Source organism: Osmia bicornis, chromosome 13 (genome assembly GCF_907164935.1).
Source record: "Osmia bicornis bicornis chromosome 13, iOsmBic2.1, whole genome shotgun sequence".
Lineage (NCBI taxonomy): Eukaryota > Metazoa > Arthropoda > Insecta > Hymenoptera > Megachilidae > Osmia > Osmia bicornis.
The window spans coordinates 4,828,356-4,849,878 of NC_060228.1; the positions used below are offsets into that span (position 1 = coordinate 4,828,356).

Here is a 21,523-nt window from a genome sequence, read left to right on the forward strand (position 1 = left end):
AATGTGGAAGTAGTATCGATTGAAAAGCTATGGGGATTCGACACCGCGTGCAGTTCGTGAATTTGTCACGTTTCAACTTAAAAACTGCAGTCGTGTATTCACTGTTCGTACGACGGTTGACATTTATTGTTTCTAAGAAAAATATTACAAAACAGTGATTAAGAAAACGAGTGATTCATGGAATTCACGGTGTCGAATAAGATAAATTTCACCACATCATTCGATAGAAAATCAACGAATTAAACGATGAAGAGTCGTGTTAAGAGCAACATGAAGAAAGCCATCTCGTTGAATATAGAATCATTTTACGACGAGACGGTGCTCTCCTGGAGTAAACGTCTCCTCGGCTTATCCGGTTTGTGGCCGGAAAATCATAACGATGTACAATTTTTCTTCTATATTACCTACGTGGTGATCTTCACTTGGTTGGAGATGGTCACGTTGCTGCAGAACATCGACGACCTTGAGAGATCGTTGAAAAATATCACCCTATCGTTCCCGACCATCTTGATAGTGCTGAAGGCCGTGATGTTTCGAATGAACATGCATCTCGTCTTACCTTTGCTGGCGCTCGTGAAAAGGGACGTGGAGCAAGGATTGTATCAGACGCAGGAGGAACGAAGGACGGTCGTATGGTACAGCGTGGCCGCCACCTTATTTTCCACCTCGTCGGCCCTGTCTTTGTTCTTCGTCCCCATGTTGTTTTACACGAAGCCAGTCGTCGGCTGCTTTTTCTCGCGTAAGTGTTCGCCATTCGATTCCCGATCGGTAGGTGTTCTCCGGGTTAACCAGTTAAGGAGAATAAAATTAAAGAAACTCGAATGTTTTTCTAATTGTAAATTAATATTTATTAATACGAGATGTACGATACTTCGCTCGGCCCACTTTTCAGAAATTTATCCCAGCTTTCAAGCGTCAATTTTAATTTCATTAAAATGTAAACAGGTATAACGTGGTTCTTTCGTATCCGCAATTTCGTAGATTGAAGAAAGCAGTAAAGGTGGTGGTTTTATTAAACTTACCATCCCGTCACGGATACAAAAGTATGATAAATCAGGACTTTAATGCGGACTTTATCGCACGGATCCAGGGAACCACATTCGATATCCGTATCCTCATGATCGCACGCGTACAGTTAGCTGGCGTATGCAGGTTTATGGTGTTTCGAGGCGACAGTTACTTCCTTCACGATACACAAACGATCGAGTTTTACGAGGCTGTCACGGTTTGTCGAAGATTTTGCACGACCACCGACGACGCGACTCCTTTTTGCAACCGTTTCAAGCGTCTTTTCGTTAGCCAGAAAGAAACGCGAATTTATGTACTTCACTCTGGTCGTATCTACCTTCCTCTTTTATGAACAAGGAAACTACCTGAAATGTACCCTTCAAATTTTAAGAAGCGATACCATGCTTTCTTGAAAATTATTATTCGTATATTAATCTTGTTTTATTCATTTGCAGAGTTCATCAATTGCACCCTTCCCTACGAGTTACCCATGAAAGTGCATAACGTTTACGAAGTGACGGAAATGCGGACGTACACTCTCTTCTGTGTTTATCTGATACCAGTCAGTATGATGTTAACAATCGGCGCAACCGGTGCAGACAGTCTTCTGGTGACGTTAACGTTTCACATTTGTAGTCAGCTTTCGATCCTGACTCATCGAATTAAAAACGTCGAACTCGAACCGCAAATATACTTTCCGAAGATGAGAATACTCGTCGATCGACATATCGAACTTTTAAAGTGAGAATTTAATTAAAAGAGAATCAATCGAATTAATGACGGTAATGTAATTATTGTTAATTGTATTCCTATTTCAGATTGGCGAATATCTTAGCTGAGACATTCAGTTCCCTGATGTTTGTACAAACATTAGGACTAATATTCTCTTTGTGCATTGTGGTATATCAGTTATTGATGGTAATTTTCCTTTTTTTATTTATTTAGATTTTTTCTGAAGTCTTGTTGACATGTTCGATTAAAAATTTTATAGACAAGCGAATCTGGCGAAGATATGAATACTATACATTTCATAATTTATTCCTGTGCTGTTGTGTTATTAGCATTTTGCTATTGTTTTCTGGGAGAATGTCTAATTAACGAGGTAAAATTTTGTATAAATAAAAATGATATCAAAATTATTTTTTGCAATCCTTACATGTGAATTATTATCAATACTTTATTTATGTTTTCAGAGCAGTGAAATGCAATTAGCTTGTTATTTCACTAATTGGTACGAGTTGCCAGATAAGTACGTGCGATCTTTGATATTCTGCATTGCTCGATCACAGAAACCATTGTGTTTGACTGCGGGCAAGTTCTACGTATTTTCCCTAGAAACCTTCGGCATTGTAAGTTCCCTTCATCAATCCTAATATTACTAAACACCACCAAATTCTTACAGCATCTATAGAGCCTACAGTAAGTACATTTCAAACTTATTTATTTTTTCTTATAGATAATAAAAGCATCGATGGCATATCTTTCTGTCATGAAAAGCATTGTTTAAATAACTCCGATAGTGAACTTGTTAAATATTTATTAAGGGGAATAATTGTTATCCATTATAGTGTTGCTTTGAGGTAGTTAAAATTATTAAACAAATTTCAATAATATTTGATTACGCGTTTCGGGTTAAGGAGGAGGCTTTAGGGAGGGAAAAGAAAAAACGTCAACGATGACAACATAGAATGACACTAATTACTGACACCCTTCAAACTCTATTTCATTCCATCAAAGACAATCACAGTAGTCTTGTGCCATTCTATCCGATCATTGTTAAGCATCCACAATTTTTGGCTGAAGGAATTGAAAAGAAAAATTTATTTCGGTTTATTTCAAGAAAGATACAGAGTGTACAACTGCCAATGGGGATACAAATTATGCTTTATAACTCGTGCCTCGCGGTAAACAATCATCCGTATTGCAACGTCGAAGCACGTGGTTGTGTGGACCCTGTCGTCGTTGTTATCTTTTCTTTTTTACAACGACCTCGATCCTACGAATGGAGTAACAACTAACGCGGTTACGGTCTTCGCGATACACCGATATCGCGTACGGTCTCCTTCGAGATCCATGCACCCACCAGCACCCACTCTCAGTGGCCAGGAACTTAAGTAACAATGTGCATCCTCGTGTACCCTCGATGCTGCTGAAGAAGACGCGTACACGTTCACACACCAGTGTATAATATCCCTCGAAACGAGACTCTGCAAACTGTTTTATTTCGAACGAGATACACGAACGAACGGTACAATCGCGAAACAATGGACACACTGGTATAATGATATACACCAGACCTTTCCAATAGTCTATGTTGTTTCTATGGTGCTAGTTGACATCGTGTTAACCCTTTGTCTTGGAAAAATTCAAATTAAAAAAGTAATTTACAGAATTGAAAATGATAAGTAGAGAAGTCTAGTATACTAATGTGGTAGTGTTACAGAGGGAACTCTTAATTTGTGTCTTCGAAATTAAATAGAATAATTTTATTTTCCATTTTGAAGTGTCAACGTTTAATCACCCTTAGTGATAAAAGAGCTAAGAGAATTTCTGAAAAGACAGTGTGTGATTAAGGCAATTTAATAATCAAATAATTTATCCAATAATTTTATCCAGATCATATGCATCGTGTGTACACGGGAAGGGATGAGGGTAATGGTGTGTTATTGGGCGGAGTCCGTTCGGTGTATCGCGAGGAACCTAAGCATATAAACACATGATGTAATGTATTCGATGCCGTTTAGTTTCCAATCAGACAAATGACTCACACGTTCACATGTTAGACACGCAGCCTCGAGGTATTCGCGTTACTTCCACAGTTGTGTTCCATAGAAAATTCGTGTGTGTCACGTGTGTGCTTACGGTCTCTCGTATAATTAATATGCAACAAATTCCCGTTTATTGTGTGCATGTTGGTGTTTATCGTTAATGGAGGCGAATGTCCATCAAGACAGTCTTCAAAATTTCCTATTCTGTACACCTCTGTTCCTAAACGATAGTTGGCTTTGCCTTCAGCACTTTTTTTTCCTCAAGTTTTCAATTTTTTGCTTGTATACGAGAAAAAGACGTGTACGTGTTTCGTGTTTATGAGTGACGTTCACCGTTTCGTTTCCCTAATTTTTCTACGGTATTTCGACGTTTGGTGGGTCGAGAACGTCCCATTGACACACGGAGAGCTGCGACGTTCTCGAAAACGGATCGAGGAGGTAAGAATATGCTATAGACATGTCTGCTTGACATCTTTTCAAGAACAGAAGTAATGATTTCATTTTTCATGTTTCTTTTACTTTTTTGAAATATGAAAATACGTGGTACTTAATAAGTGAGGATAATATTGATGTTCACTGTTTATTGATCTTTTTGTATTTAACTATGATGCACATGCTTGACTATTTTTGGTAGCTATAATAATAGATAAATTAGCTTTTTCTAACTGTGATATGATTTTTATTATCGAGAAGTGAAACAACGATGAAGGAATAATAATAATTCCATGATAGTCGCAAAGAAAAGATTTCGGATGATAGGGAAATACAGCGCAAACCTTACGCTTGTTCTGCATCATTTTATTAACATTATTTTAAAGTAAAAAATTATTTCCTGAGTACTTTCATTGAGCATTCTCGCCTGCCACCTAACTGACTGAATGACTGTCGTAGAAATTATTTCAAGGAACTTTCATGGTATTCGTTGTCACGTTCGAAACGATAGAAATTAATTTGAAAGAAAATTCTTAATTAACACGACGAAAAAGTTTCGATCAAAGATATATTTTAGTAAATAAAGTATTTCTTTATGATCGTAACTTTCCTTTATTCTGATTAATATTACATTCAGTCATTCAGAAATATCTAAAAGTTTATGTATTGCACCATAATCAATTCGTTTTTGAATCTCTTTTATTAGAAAGTATAATTAGGGGGAGAGAAAGATTAATATTCTTCAGTTTTGGGAAAATTAGTTTTTTGCATCGTAGTGCATTTCGATCGATAATTAACTAAGAAAAAATGATAAAAACTATAATCGACCTCAACGTAATCACATAAACAAAGGTACGAGATCTTATAATGATTGTACACTGAACTCGTTTAAATAAAAGGTTCAGAGTCGTCATAGAAAGATGAACACAAAATGAAGGAAAAAATAAAATCTTCAATATTCCCTTTTTTTATTGATCATGAGAAGGCGAAAGATGGAAAGATACCAGATCTTGATCAATCAGACCAATAGACCTACTATAAATTTTGAGAAAGAAATTAAAGCTAGAAGGATAATTAAAAGATTATAGCAAAGAATAACTAAAACTGGACACATTTGACCAGAATAATGAAGAAAGTTTAGACAACTAAAATTTTAACATATATCATAAATACGATTATTTGACATCAAGATTTATTAATATATTTTATAGAACATAAAATAGATTAAATATTTTTTATTAAGATACTAAAATGAATTAAGTCCCTCGGGGTTAAGGGTGGGGACGAAAGTACCTATCATATAAACGATTAAATAATATTCGTTCTAAATGGAAGTATCAATAAATTGTCAAGTATTTCCTGCATAAGAAATTCTTTTATTTAAGACCTGAAAATCTTAATTTACATACCTTCACGATAATATCAGAACGCGGGTTCGTTTACATTAAACCTAGATCTCTGCAAGTCTTAATCGTTCGTTTTGCATAGACTTTGCTCATTACTGTAACAAAATTACAGAATTAAAAAAAAAAAGAAAAAAAAACATAAATAACGTTTTCATATCGTACACGAGGTCAAACTTGACTATATAACGCAAAACCAGAGAAAAATAAAAGGTTCATTTCCTAATTGATCCTTAATTTCTCACTGTACAACGTGTACGTATACATTCCCAATACTGTATAAACAGAGAATTACGATATACCGACATAATTGACGAGAAAAAAAAAAAACGAACTAGTATCCCCAAGATTATGGCGAGTATTTACAAGCAACGAAATGGTCCCTAACCATTGAACAAAATCAACTATAATATTCGCAGAGTATTGCAATGAATTTCAATGGAATATTTAATAGATTCGCAATAAACATTCATTAAGCAACGTAAAACACTTTCGTGCGACTCAAGTATAAAAATTGTACAATCAGGTGCAACGGGACTTCTTATGACTAAGATTAAAGGGAGGAACCTCCCATCATTTGTATTGAACCTGGGAGAATTTAAGTAAAATTTAACATAAACCCTTCCAGGTCCTTGGACGTAAAGAATAAGGACAAACAAAGTCCTTAGGCCTAGGTAACTTAGACCTTTGAATTTTGGGTGAACCCTGAGAGAACCTAAGGAGAACCCAACATAGAACCTCCCATCTTCAAATCAGATAAATGATGAGATATTCCTTTTGATACCCTTATTTTTAACTAAAGAAAGCCCAAGTTGCACGAGATTGTAGAATTGATATGAAATATCTGCCTACCCTGCAAATACTTAGTTTCATTAATATGATGATCATACACGCGGTTTTATACTGTGTATCGTTGGTAATCGGTATCTGTACATGTGTTATTAAATAGTGAACATCAAACACCTCGGTAGACAGCCGATAAGCGACATGCCTTTAACACAAATAGGTAGTTGGTAAAGGAAGGTGGTAAGCGAGATTTTGGATTAATTCTATATAGGATAAAATCCGAACTGAGAGGGGGGACTGAAGGCAGTCGAACACCTGAAATAACTCACCAACAGGTGATCGATGGTTTGAATAATCCAGATGCCAGTCCCGTGCTTGCATTGTTAAAGCTATAACTTCGTTTTCTGTGAATAAAAACTAAAAAGCGACCACTCTCCGTACGAAACTGATTCGCGTAACACGATCGTCAACAAGATAGTCAATGGCCTACGATGTTTCATTTGCAGAGTTATTTTCTTTTAAATTAACCATTGAGGCAAACCTATTACAATTTTTTTTTTGTTTAATTTTTTTCTGCAAATAAAACATTTCGATTTTTTATGCCAGTGTCGGTGATTTTCAGTTCATTACTCGACTGGTTACAGGAAAAAAAAAAATTAATCTTACGCGAAATTATGATAACATTATTCGTAGAAGATGGAACTGATATTTCGTGCAATATAAGAGGTATAAATAATATTAATATTAAAGCAATATTATATAAATATTTAGCTAAACAACTGAAGCAAAAGAGACGTGTTTACCACGATACAGTGACGCTACCTCGAACTTAAAAAGGACAGATAGTTTCGTGTAATTTACGACACGAGAGAGTAACGAAGAGTATAGATTATTTACAACTTAGACGTACTACTTCTTTCTTTATACTTTATCTACTTATGCATTAAAGAAATGCGTTTTATACAAGAATACGTTTCATCTTCGTAACGCTGAAACCTTCGAGCGTATTTTTTTTTTCTTTCTTTTCGTTTTGTTTCTTTTAATTGAAAACCCTAATTATAAGCTTTTAATGAAAATATAACCATTTTCCAGGCTTTTTCTTTTTTTCCTTCTCTTTTTTTTTGGTTGCTTTTAATAATTTCGTGGGTAAAAATTATCATAAGCAATATATATGTATAAAATGAAATATAAAAATAAAATTATCGAACTTTACAGATAGTGATGCTTTCAAGTTCTCGTATTTTAATTCTCAAATTGTCACATGGTTCGCGATAAAAAAAATGTGACATCACAGACACTGGCACAATCATTCGTTCGCGGGTATAATTGTTCCCATTGACTGTTGATGTTGTTTATAAAGATTAAAATCAGAGCGTCTGTCATACAGTCGTGCATCGATTGACTCCAACGGGTAGCTTCCTTAAACGCATCACGTTGCTTTGTTTTTACGAAACGGGGGACTTACAGTGGGCAGTGGATGGTTGCATGAGAACTGATTTACAGTCTAGATGACCCAGAGGAGCATCTGTGAATCGACGTGAGGTAGTAATTCTGCAGTGGTCAAGTGCAAACGTACCCTTCCTGTGCTACTGTTGATGCACCAGTAGGCCCCTCCTGAAATGATTTCATTGACACAAGAATTAACGGATTAGGTCACGAGTATAGTCGCGTGCAATGGTACCTTTTGGGTACAAGAAAAACTGTAAGGGAAGATAACTTTCTATCGTACTCCTGACTAACTATTATTTCTTCGTTCCCCTACACTTTCCTTTTATTTAAAAAAAAAATCTATTTTTGCACGCGACGATACATTGCCAAGCGATAAATAGTGAGCGTTGAACGACGAACAGCGCGTGATGTAGCATATACGTTGAAAAGCGCTGTTATACTATTATTATATGGAATTAATTTACTAGCAGATAGTATTATATATTTATGATACAAGTAGTTACAAGGGAGAAGCAATGGTGATAGCTCGTATTTGTTAAAAATATTTTAATCATCGCTCATTGTTCACCGTTTAATAATATACTCGTGACCTTAGTGTTCAAGAAATTGAGCAATTCCAAGTGTATTAAAGAAAGAAGCGGAACGTTAAAAATGATACTACGATATCCTCCGCCCCTTACCTCCTCGAGTCGCCGATTTACGATTAACGAGTTATTTCTTCTCCGACAAATCCGAAATTCGCTTACTATGCTCTAGTTTTATATGTAGTTACCTAATCCTGCTCTATGCTGATTATTGTTCATTATATGTACAATGTCTTACATCCTTAGCAGCTGTCAATGTTTGCTTGTATTCATCCAGACTAAATCCGGAATTGCTATCTTCTCCGCAAGATTGAACCACCAAAGACCCATCTTCTCCCTCCATGGATAATGTAATGTTTGTTAGGTACGCTCATCATAAAATTTTCCTTTTTTCTATATCGTCGTAGTTTTTAACGCGTACCTGTGTCACTTGCTGTTCATTGTCGTTAACTCTTCGCTTCTTTCCACACGAATCCGTAGTCTGGTCTGATAATCTCTTCCGGTTCACCGGCTCTCCTTGGTTCCGTGGTGACACGCTACCATTGTTACCATTCCCAGCAATATTTCCGTTTTTATGTACACTGCCAGAAACCTAATCGAAGTATCATTTTTATTAGTATGATTCATGATATAATATCAGGAAGATAATCAGAGATTGAATTCTTTCTTCACCTTTCTTTCTCGCCTGAGCAGACTAGGAGAAACATAAGTGTGTAGATCCTTTCTCTTCACGTGTTTTGCCTCTATCCACATACCCTCCTTCAGGACGCTCAATTGTTCCGCTTGCCTTTGAACTAAAAATCGATGCAAAAGCAATTCAGATAATAGATTATCTACTGCAATAATAATTTCTTGGGATAATAAACGCGTGTATTCGGATCGATTTTACGCTCGCACACAAGTGTTTACATAACGAAAGACACACTCGATAATAGTTCCGATAGTAGCAGTTCAACAACAGATTAAGTTATTCCTTCTGACCTAATGTTTTTCTCAGAAATTTCGTTTCGAAATAATTTTTCGGGTCAAAGTTTAAGTATCCTATTAACTAGACGTTAGACTAAATAAAGCTTTGTTGTAAATATCCTAAAATATACTTACTTGAATCTACAAACGATTTGATATCGTACGTTAGATCGACGTTCAAGTTCTCGCTTTTGGCAAACAGTAAGCCGATAAACCACATGGAACAATGACCCTCCGGTTCTGGTTCTAACGGTGGAAATGCCTCTGGGTTTACGTGTGCCAATGTGATGTGAGGATTCCTTTCCAGGGTACCTGTGTTTAAGAGTTAGGATTTTGCCATTTTGGCATCCGTGGATTATTAGCATTGCAATATCGACAAATTAATATTGAAAGTCAAAGTTTCATGATTAGAAAAGACACAGATTAAGACAGAGATTTGTATAATTCAGCGATATATTATAACTGCTGCTTATTCCTGTGAAAGAGGTATAAACTTATCTGACTACCTAAGAGTATATCTAAAATTTACGCTGTAATAAAAATAACCTGTTTTAATCTACGTCATTTAACTGAAACAAACACTATACAATAAATGATAAACTAATTCAAAAGTAAGCTCGGTAATTTTTTATAACTACGAGATATCGCGCGAACCACGAATGTATTCAGTATTTTACCTATCAAATGCCGTATTTTTGATTCGACAAGCCCACACCATTCGAGTTGATCCTCTGGAGATAAACTTCTTGCCAATAGTACAATATAGTGTTTGTATTTGCCAAAGAAATTTGGTGGTTCAAACAACTTGTCCCACGTTGCTTTCCCCATGATAATTTCTTCCGTTATCGACAGTCCGGTTTCGAATGCTTCCTGCATGATTGTTCTCGTCGAAACCGATACGTTAAACGTCGAATTTTGTTGAGGATATGCCGGCGTAATTATTGGCATCAAGTGATACCTATCCGATATATTAACCTTGAGGAAGAAATTTATTATATTACGAAGCTTCTGTTACTCTAAAACAAGAAAATTTATGCGGTGTATAAATGAAACAAGGTTCCTTACTCTTGGATCCCAAACTGGAAAACCTAAATTAACATTGTCAGGCTGCTTTAAAAGTACTGGCTGTGGCCATTTCCACTGAGAAAATACAAGGAAAAATTTTTCTATTAACGTCGCCGCAACGGCATTAGGATAAAGTTGACACGTTCTTGCAACCAACATTGCCCAAGATACACCTCCTAGATATCCTAGCACATTACTATATATACCGTGTCCTATGAATAAACAAGTAAAATGAGATGTTAGAAAAATGTACGTTTCATCGTGCGATGTGTGATCTTTAAAAAATCGTCTTACTCTTTGCCCACAATTTAATAGCTCTTAAAGCCAGCCTAAAATTTTCTATATTAGGTACTAAACGTAATATTTCATCAGTTACTCTGCACCCATTAAGACTTCTCACACATTTCTGATCGAGATTTTTCAGAAGCATATCATCCCTTAGATCCTACATGAACGAAAAAGATAGAGTTATTAGATCTATGGCTGGGAAACAGAAAGTAGACTTCTCTTTAATAATCTACTAACCATTGAATCAGGGATTTCTTTAAGAGCTAGTTTTGCAAACAGCATGTCAATCTCAATACCATCAAAGTTCATTTTGATTACTGGTACAAATGCTTCTTCCACTGCCTAAAAGATATTAAATGACATAACTAAATAACTGTAAAACTTGTATTTTTCTAATTGATGCATTTTATATAAGACACACTGATGACAGTATTCATCATAGAATCCTACATTCTCTGTTGACTATTGATCTAAATATAAATCACTACTTACTGTGCAAGAGCTATGTGAAAAGAAACAGGTGTTAAATGAACAATTGATTAATATTATTTGATCATTCATAAAATACCTACCCTCAAGTCAGTCACTTCTTCTTGCATTTTCAGTAATTCAAAGAAGGATGTAAAGTAATCCGACCTATAGATGTGACGGGGTACAACACATAGGGCATCTATATCAGCACCTTTGTGGTGTACCCCTAACCTATATGAACCGAAAGTATATATTTTACCGCCAACTTGTTCAGCAACATTAGGTGGCATATTTCTGGCAATACTTGTGTCCTTTATCCACTGCTTCACCAATGCATTCAATTTGCTAAATAAGATGAAAACTTAATGTAATGTACAATACCCAGTATTTGATATGGTGATAAGCATAGATGTTTAAAGAAAAACACCTTAAAATTTCCATTCTATGATTTAGTTCTTCTTCTGATTCAAATACATTGTATGGCTTTAATGCTTCCTTTAATTCATTTGTCCTAGTAAGGTCACTGGGTTTTGGTTCTGCTACACTTATAGCAGATGTCATACCCAATGTACGTAGATTCTTTTCTTCTTTTGAAGCATTTGAGTTGGAGTTGTTTCCTTGTGATGACCACATTTTGGAATTTGTTTACTTTATTCCAGATCTAGAACATAATTGATCATGTTTAAACATACAGCCATATATGCTAATAAGATATACATACACGGGGAATAAAGCTTAATAGTATAAAGGGATTGTATTACAACATATATAAACTGTTTAGGAAATAAAAGAATTTTATTCATGATAAAATTAAAACCAATAATTAAGTATCTCTACAATTGAAAATAATTTTAAATACATTTAGGATTATTGTGATATCTAAAACATAACAGAACAAAATAGATAGATAAAAATATAAATTTTTAATTGAATTCTATGTATAATGATACAAGTACACAAGGGGAAATAAACAAGAATTGCCTACTGTGGTATCTAAGTACATACAAACAAAACTCTGACTATTCTTACACAAATATTTAATTGAAATTCTAGGTATATCATTTCTCAATACTTTTTATTCATCTCTTATAATTCTACAATAACATTAAGATGCACTGATCAACATGCATAGAAACAAGAAAAAATAAAGGTTTTAAATACATACAATTGGTATGGTTTTATAAATGAAAGAAAAAAGAAAACAGAACAAAGTATAAAGGAGAATGAGAATGAAAATGAATACATTTATTTCACAGAAGCAATTTTACAACATACGCAAACATTCTTGAATAGTTATTGTGATTCGTACAATTGTCTCTCCTACAACGCGGTACACGTGGTAGAGAATACGTAGAAACGTGGACGTGTCGCGGTTTCGTTAGATTCTTACCGCTTAATATTTTGTCAAAGATGCAATGACATGATAGAGATAGAGAAACTTCGGACGTGTTGTCAGGTTATAAAACGCGCAAAATGCTTGTGCTAAAGATGCATCACATCCATCCAATGTACGTGGACGATTCCTGAAAAGGAAATTGTACTCCTAGCGTGAATAGCACGTTCTTAGGGCACTCTTTACTCTCAAAGCAGCTTGAACAACTTGTAAACAATTTATGAGGTAGCAAAAGAATCCCGAGAAACGAAGGTCCATAAGTCATAAAATTGTTCGCGTCTACCAGATTATTTCATGTACTCCCTGATAAAAACAATTCGTCCACAATTATAATGTAAAGGAGACTTCACACTTAGGACACTTCGCACCACGGTGTATCGTGTAAATAAATAATTAAACGTTACTATTTGAAAATAATGGATAACACGTATACCCGCACTAAACCACCTACGGTATAAACATGGCTTCTCCTCACGGCTTGCTTTAAACGTGGAACACCAGGTGGCTAGAAGTGCATCCGGTCCGGATGTTCCCATGATGCACCTCACGCGCCATCTTCCGCCGTAGTTGGCGTCGGAAAAGTGGAAAGTTTGTACCGGAGGTGTTTTCGAGCAAATATAACTGAAATATTACTGTTTTATTCCTGTAAGTTGCCATTTGAGTTACGTATATTTTGTAGATGAAAGATTTAGTCATAACAGGGTCATTAATTTCAGAAATTCAATTCAACATGACATACAAAATTGTAAATGGAGGAATTGCGTTGCGGAGATTGTTTTACCGCGCTATTGAGGTTCTTCAAGGTATGTAACTTATGATCTGCATCATAAATGTGCTTTCATTGTTACATTTACCGTTATTTAGATTAATTTATAACTTTCTCAAATCATGCACATGAATTCTTTTACCGCTTATGAATTTGATTAAATCAATGCTTAAAGTATCTCAACATTTAAACTCTGATGATATCTCAGTACAAAATGATAAAAAACGCGTTCTCGTTTTTGAGTAACAACGTTTGTACAACGTGTTTGTTGCAAACATTAAATAGCAGAGTTCATTAACTAAAAAACCTATATTAATATTCATAAGTATATTGTATTTTCAATTTTGTATCTATTCACTACGGAAAATCTACTTCCGTAGTGATCATTATCATTTTGCATTATTATTTCTTGAGAAAAAAAACTCGAAAATTCATATAGGTTAAGGAAAGGAAATCAAATCAACGTTTAAAACATCGATCACAATACAATTTTATAGACTCATATATTTCATGATATGATGAATAAAATAGGTACATTAATCGATTGTGGATGTTAGATACATTTTAAATAATTCTAATTATATCATTTTTTGTTAAAATTAATCATTTTCAATTATTTTATAAGATATATATTACTTGATAATAGGCGCTATTTAGTTCCGAGTTCTTCCGAGAGATGGCGCAATAGGACTTGTTTTTTGTGGCGGTTTTTTACCTTTTACTATTCAAACGCTGATTCTATTTTCTTATTTTCATCTATTCTTTTTGACGTTAGTGTAAAGAACAATTAGAAGAAATGAAGAAAGCTTCTAGTTAAATACGAATGAGCAGGTCATATATTTTTACTTATTTTTTAAATATTTAGTCGAAACGAGTAGTCCGTTCCTTTTGTTCTCCAGAAGTGCGTTAGAAGTCGTACCGTTTCATGGATAATTTTGCTATCCGTTGGCTACTTCCTTCCGTTCGTTTATTTTTCTTGTTTTCTTCTCGTCGGCGGTATCCTGTACGCAGGAACGCTCGAAATAAAAGGTAGATGAAAACGAGTCGTCGCGTAGCTCGAGTTTCATTTGCGGCCGAGAGTTAAGCTTGTGCACCCACGGGGCTGCTTCAGACAGAACGCTTACTAGCCACTGCTAAATTAGCACCGGAATTAATCTCCATCCACTCTCGCATTCTACACGATTCACGTATTCTCTCGACGAACGTCTGAGCGTTCGAAGGAATACAGTAATTTGCACTTTCACTCTTTCTTCTGTTTCTGTACTCGCATCGGTTACTCGCTTTTCTTGATACAGTTCGATAACAGACCCAGAGAAAATCATGGTATGAATTCTTTTTTGTGTCATTTCTTTCGTAAAGAATTACGAAGATTTTCCTTGTCGTTGGTTCATTTAACACCAACGTATCTTTTCGCCGTTATTACTCGTCGTGTATCGCTCGGGAAATCTCAGGGATAACGAGAGGTCCTGGAATTAAAGGACTGCAAGATTCGTACCCTTCGAGATCGCGAGGAATAATTGATTTTTCCCAAGGGTTAGCATAAAAATGTGCAAGGGATGTATCTCAATTTCTAGCCATGCAAAAGTATAATTTCGGGTTACACAGTATTCGATTCATTATTTAAAGTTATTTTAAGATATTTTATTTAAAATTATTTTCATCAGTGATAAGGATAAAAATATCTACTTACCTGAGTAAAATGAATAAATTTCAAAATACCAATTTCAATTGATTTAAATTAATCGAATTCTTGGATACGACATTTCGTGCCTTCTGTGTTTTCCTTTTATATCGATCCTCTAGAACGCGCTCGGTGTCAGCAATTTTCGTCGTCTTTTCTTAGCGTTATCGTCGCTTCGAGTTGGTCAGCTTTTTGTTTCGACCGAGTCGCGTCAAAACCCTAGATCAGCGTCTTTTTCATCCTTCTTCCTCTTCGTGTTTCGATCGTTCAGATTCCCGTATCTTCCCTGCAACTTTTCTAGGTCACCGGTACCATTTCAAGCGTTCCCATTTCGTTCGAACAGTCCTGTACCTTGACTTTTCTTTCGCTACGGAATAATCCTTGCACTCATCCGATGCCAGGGATATTTCATTTTTTATCAACCCCGTAAAGTGCGTCGTGTTAGAAAATTGTGTACCAGTCGCTCGACGAACGACGTGGCTTTAATTAAGACCCGCGAAAATCTCGTCGTGTCGCCTTAATTAAAACCGTAAACGCGAGAAGTCCGAGTGAGCAACGGTTTTAAGAAGCGTTAAAAATCCTCCTCAAACGTGGATTGCTTCCTTTGCCAGATATTAATATAAACAAAAATTTTGTCAAGGCATGTCGGATCCTCTGTATTTCAAAATCCCTCGGTTGATATACAAGAAGGTAATACAAGCGTCCATTGTGCGCGAGCACATCAGCTTCCATTCCCGATTTCACCGTCACAAGGAAAAAAGTCAGCTAGACGATAGTAAATCTCGGATAATCCCTCGCGACTTAATGTCAAGCGAAGCTCCATCATCGTGGAAGTAATCTTCAGTATTCAAAACTGAACCTCTTCAGCACCTTTGAGGTGAAATGTTCGGTATACGGTCGAAATCATTGTTCATTATAAATTGAATTGAAAATTATGCGTTCCTATAGTAATCTTTCGTGAAATATTCGCATTTGGTTAAAAATATGTACCCCTCGACTGGCAGTTCGTTATTTAGCGTATCGGTTCGAATGCGGATACCACGATGCGGCTGAATTATGCCACGAATACTAATGACCAGGGCCGACCATTGAAAAATGGTGTATTTTCGAGTTTCGCTTCGTTCGGCGCGGAACTCGTTAATAGGTCAACCGATAATTTCAATGCGGCGTGCTAATCCTTGGCTATCGATACGACTTCATCGACAAAGCAAGAATAATGCGCAACACCGTCCAGAATCGAGTTATACCGTGCAACCCTTTTAATCCTGTTGCTTTATTGTTTTAATGCATTTCTTTTCATCCACATATGGGTGGCATAATAGTCAACTTATTAATAGGATATTGTCAAAAATTACATAAATTGAAAAATGTGTTAGACAAGTTTCTGCTCCTCCTTCAAGTGTGATCGAAAATTGAATTATTCGTTCATAACAATGCACACGTTTCGTAGTTACGTATACATATGGAGGGTGAAGCACGTTCGTTCATAATTTTGATCGAATAGGAATTAATTCACATGCTCATTAGCGCGTCGATTCGAAATACCTGTAAATAATCACGCCGTATTGCTTCAGCTCGTAAGTCAGTTGCTACGTTTGCCTGTGGTCAGTAATTACAATCACATGATATCCAATGAATTTTGATTCTCTATCCGACGATTAGTCATGCCAGAGAAATGAGTAATTGAAACAGTTGGGATCGAATGTGTGATCTAAATGAAAATTAATAGGTCGCGTTGCTTCCGTAATAATGATCGTTATCAACGTATATAGCGAGTCGCAGAAGTATTCCCTCTCAGTTAATGACATGTTGATTGTCGTGTTATTCCTATTTCGGTAATACTTGAATTTTCATAGGAATTCATCACCCATATGGTATTAGAAATGATGGATAATAGGGATAGCGAAGCATTGCGAAAATAAACACTTCAACTAGTGTAAATCGTAGATTATTGCAATTTATTTTGTAGATAAGAGTAGTTGGCTTGAAGTAAGTCTGGACTGACAGTAGATTTATGCTCACAGGTCAGACGCAAGTAGTACGAGCAACCACTAGTCAGCCACTGTGGACGACATAGGCGACACCGCAATCGCAAGTATGCCAACGGTCTGGTGAGTCCTATATTACTATCAACAAATTTGTTATCATTTTATTATAAAAAAAGGCTGCATGCTCGCAATTATATCAGACGAAAAGCCTATTTTTTGACTCCAAATGTGGGTCACCTATTTTTCATAGTATAATACTTTTTAACTTGAAAGTATAAACACTCATGAAAAAAACATGAGCCTGCTTTAAAAATTAAAAAACAGTTTTTCTTTACATTTAATTAACGTTATTATATGAAACAAGATATGCTTTACAAATCTGTGAATCGTGCATATTTACCATAATTTTTAAAGCGTATTTACTTTACTGTGAACAATGCAATCTCACCGCGACGGGCTACGAAATATAAAATAGAATTTCAACAAAATCCGTGTCAGTGCACCGGTGCAGCTGTGAACACAAATTCCTCGTAAACGTTAGATACATTTTCTGTAATACGACGCGATTTCAAGTACAAATCGTGTTGTACAAAATCGTTGATCGGTACGCGGTGTTCGTGTAACGCAACACGTACACGTGTAATCGTATTGCGAAACGAGAAGTTTTCTACGTTTTGCAACCAACAAGAGCTGATTTTCGTGTTTCCTACGGCGAGGAGTTACTGTTCGCCTCGTTTTGCCGACGTCAATACCGTCTGTCTTCATTTATGCGCTTCTATAAAGCGGAAGCCGAACGTTCGTTCGTCGGACGTCAGACGAGATGAGAGGAAGTAATGCACGGGGTTATGGCTTCCTTTGTTTCAAGACCCCGAGAAAATTCTAACTAAATTACAATCTCCCTCGGATAGTAATATAAACGTTAACATTGTTTCTTTTTTAAATCGAATGAATTTTATTATAATTGCGATGGGTTCTGCATTTTTACAAAAATTTTACAATAGATTATTCAATTTGCAAGCTAAAATCTGCAGCTAGAAATTTAAAGTATGAAGAGAATTTCTTATTTAAATTATTCTTAATTTTTCCAACTTCATGCTCATATCTTTAGAGACCCATTCAAACTTTCCTACGTTCGCCCTTGTAATTTAAGCATATTACTTGTTATACTTTTAGCAAAGTTTTATCGTATAATATTGTAATATAGTAATATGTTATATTAACAGGAGCAGAGTTAAGTTTATACACGAAAAGTGTTCAGGTGAAAAGCTTCTATAAGAACTTTCTTTTGAAATTTATGTTCTATCACCTCTCGTTACTATGATTTTTAATTAATATTTCCATTCGATGTTCGCATGAATGGTTCTCATTCATTCATTCGTTCTTTGAATAAGAACGAAGAGTTTATCTTCGAAGGCTGAAAAGGTACGTCAGTGGTACAAAATGGAAAACGGCTGGATAAGCATGTCCATTACAAACTCTTGGATATTGTCATGATTAACATCTTGCAGATATTACACAATAACGCAAGGACATCTGCTCGCCTTGATATTAACTCAGATTTCCTCGCGGGGAAATATCGTTCTCGCAAATATCCCTGTCGTAACTTTGCACAGGGATGCACGTAAGTGCATTTTCTCCAGTGCTCAGCATAGGAAACGTAAAATACGAGTCTCTTGGCTGCTCGAAATCCTCCTGTTCATGAATAAATAGATCGAGCTGGATGAACTTTGACATGGTAAACATGATTCTCCTTGCTCTTCGAACTGTCTTCATTTGCGGCATCAGTATCATGCTCTTTCATGGCTAAATCGTTTTCGAGAAATAAACAGTCCTCCTGAACGAAGGCTGTATTTTAAAAATATTTTATACTTTGTGTTTTAATAATTTTCCAAATATATTGAACGAATGATGGTTAAACACCATTGAGTTCACATTTTCGTCCATCATTTGATGAAACAATCGATAAAGTTTCAGCTTTTCCGGCTTACGTTTTCAATCTTTGCTGCTCCGGAAGCAGAAAGTTCGCTTAAACGGAGGATCCATTAAGTTGGAGTTCTCATTTACTCGAGATTTTACCAATTCATGGCTGTAATATCCAACCAGATATATAAACGAATCTAATTTCTCAACTTGTAATGGATAACTGACGATGTAATTTTTCCTCTACTTTCTTTTTTCTTCCTTCCTCTTCGTATTTTTGTATTCACTGTTGCTCGTTTTAAATATCACGAAACATAGCCAATTTATTTATACAGAGATTGTGTAGATGGAAAATTGAACTGAAGGAAGTGACAGTGCTCATTAGACGAACGCTTCTGCCTGTAATAATCTCCTTATTCTAGAATTCTATTCATTCTCAGCGCAAAACCGATTCAGAATAGTAGAGGGTGGCATTCGTGAACGACTGTGCCGAACTATTAATCTTCCGGCTCTTTGATGTCGAGCAAACCATCGAATTTCTCAAAGTAACGCAAGATTCTTCCGGAAGAATGTTCATACCTTCTTCTGCCCGTACCTTCCGATCCGCACAAAATCCTGTCTCTTCTCGATCGCAAAGGGATTCTTCCGATATTTACCAGAAGGAACGAACGAGACGATGATTCCTCACAATCTTTGTCTTCTAAATTGTTGCACGCCTTTGAAAAATGCGTATCAAAGACACACATTGCTGATGAATATTGTTAAACCAGAAGGTTTTATTGTTTTAACAGAAGTGTTGCACACACACTCTTGGAATTAAACCTTCACCATTGTGCACGTGCAATGGGGAAAGGTTTGCTGGATAATCGAAAGAGGAGGTACGTGTCGGTGCAAAATCGCGTGGAGAGGTCGGAACGGGAGGAAAGGATGTGCATTATCGCGGTAAAGAGGAAGGAAGAAAAGGAATATAGCAAGTGGCAAATGCTCTTGATCCATCGCACACAACCGGTCACCGTTACCCCGCATATTTCTGTCGATTTGTGCGACGTTTGCATAGCTGAGATTGCATTTTACTTTTAAATCCTTCTCGTGCAACTGGCCACCCTGGGCGTTTTTTTTTTCTTCTTCCTCTTCGTCCTCCAATCGAAGATTTCTCCCTCGTCATTTCATAAGTTATGGCGACGAACGATATTCCATTTTTGCCAAATGGAAGCCTTCCTCCTACCTTTTTCTATCCACTTCCACGGTCTTTTCACCTCTTAAGCCAGTTGTGAGCCCTCCGACGATAATATCCTTTGAACGGAGATACTCTTCTTCTGAGGATTTCTTGTAATATCCGACGGCAGAGGGCAAGAAAGAAATTTTCTATGAAATTCATCCAGTCACCGGTCATAATTAAACGCGGGATCGTCTTATAGGGTATTATTTAAACGAATTCTGTTATGAGGATCTTTTGACGAGCATCGCGATCAGTCCTTGTGACGGAGGAACCCTGTCAAATGAAACTTTCGATAGTTTTATCGCGGCAATTAACGCGTTAAAATTAGTTATAATGAGAAAAGGAAGAGCGATAAGCCGCGACAGTTATTCGGTGGTCGCTGGTCGACGCTGCGAAATATCCGATCCGCTCTAATTATACCGAACAGTTAATAAAAACATTCTGGCCGTCGGCCAGTCGGTTTCGGATCGGGCCAGTGGATACGGTACGATCAGAAAAGGGGTAGCTGGTTTGATGGAAAAAGTTGCTGACACAACTGGTCCCGGCCTATAACATCGTGAGGAGAGGGTGTACGAGCCAGCGAATCGCGTCGTCTGCAGGTTAAACTCGCCGGTATACGATTAAATCCATTGTCACGGCAATCGAGGTGAAATGTTTCCGATGCATTAATAACGCATAAATGTCAGTGAAGGTAGTAGCTTGTGGCACGTTGCCAAAACGTTAGCACCGAGCTACGTTTCAAGCTTCGTCTATTTAGGAAATCCATCATTCTCGAACGGTCAGCCGTCGTTGGTACCTTCGAGCTGATAAATACGCGGGCTCGTTGATGCTCGTTAACTTTGACCACGCTCGTTTCGTTTCTGTTAAGAGGAACATAGGTTCGGCTTTACAGAGTTCGGATACCGGTGCCGGCTGATCGATAGACGCGTAAAATCATTTGCCCGAACGAATTCGAACGGTCCCGGGGCTTGTTTCAACCCTCGTTTACTCCTCGTTCGCGCGTTATAGGGAAGGATCCTAAGAAAGAGGGGATAAATTCAGCACACCATTTTTTATTTAAAATAGAAAATAAAAAATAAAATGTTCTCGCATTTTTTTTTCTAATTTTAACGAATCGCCACTGATTAGAGGAAAACAACCCTCGGTACTCTAGTATAGTTTATAGACACACTCTAATTACATTCAAAGCTTTCAACAGATGATACTAACTGTTGTACATACGTGATATTTCATTTACTGGTAGATGCTCAAAACTTTCTAATAGAGTTTCCTAGGTTGCACTGCTATGATATAAATTACTTCTCCTGGGGATAGTAAAGCATTGAAATCAGTTACT

General features: G+C 36.5%; 3 protein-coding genes across 5 annotated transcripts in view; 2 read left to right on the forward strand and 1 right to left on the reverse strand.

Annotated features, from left to right (window-relative positions):
• Nucleotides 1-105: 105 nt before the first annotated feature.
• Nucleotides 106-5,976, forward strand: LOC114877027 (odorant receptor 82a-like). The gene is made up of 6 exons (XM_029189110.2): nucleotides 106-739; nucleotides 1,464-1,749; nucleotides 1,827-1,926; nucleotides 2,000-2,110; nucleotides 2,202-2,357; nucleotides 2,465-5,976. The coding sequence occupies exons 1-6, from the start codon at nucleotides 247-249 to the stop codon at nucleotides 2,513-2,515; spliced, it is 1,197 nt and encodes a 398-aa protein (XP_029044943.2). The 5' UTR covers nucleotides 106-246; the 3' UTR covers nucleotides 2,516-5,976.
• Nucleotides 5,977-7,595: 1,619 nt separating this feature from the next.
• Nucleotides 7,596-13,077, reverse strand: LOC114877022 (poly(A) polymerase type 3). 3 transcript variants are annotated; one of them, XM_029189096.2, is made up of 12 exons: nucleotides 12,611-13,076; nucleotides 11,648-11,881; nucleotides 11,322-11,565; nucleotides 10,987-11,091; nucleotides 10,756-10,906; nucleotides 10,462-10,673; nucleotides 10,074-10,371; nucleotides 9,532-9,708; nucleotides 9,103-9,224; nucleotides 8,852-9,022; nucleotides 8,619-8,767; nucleotides 7,596-8,011 (listed from the first exon to the last, which is right to left on the reverse strand). In XM_029189096.2, exons 2-11 carry the CDS (start codon nucleotides 11,851-11,853, stop codon nucleotides 8,639-8,641), a joined length of 1,815 nt encoding a protein of 604 aa, XP_029044929.1. In that variant the 5' UTR covers nucleotides 11,854-11,881; nucleotides 12,611-13,076; the 3' UTR covers nucleotides 7,596-8,011; nucleotides 8,619-8,638. The 3 variants fall into 3 exon arrangements, with proteins under 3 accessions (XP_029044929.1, XP_029044928.1, XP_046144484.1); XM_029189095.2 differs by having other exon boundaries at nucleotides 8,669-8,767; nucleotides 12,611-12,736; XM_046288528.1 differs by lacking the exon at nucleotides 8,619-8,767 and having other exon boundaries at nucleotides 12,611-13,077.
• A 91-nt stretch (nucleotides 13,078-13,168) lies between these two features.
• The window catches only part of LOC114877023 (protein eva-1 homolog C), a 223,931-nt gene continuing 215,576 nt past the window's right edge, over nucleotides 13,169-21,523 (forward strand). Inside the window, exons 1-3 of the mRNA XM_029189103.2 lie at nucleotides 13,169-13,258; nucleotides 13,330-13,416; nucleotides 17,085-17,171. The gene's annotated coding sequence lies outside the window, so the exon portion shown is untranslated. The remainder of the gene's footprint in view (nucleotides 13,259-13,329; nucleotides 13,417-17,084; nucleotides 17,172-21,523) is intronic.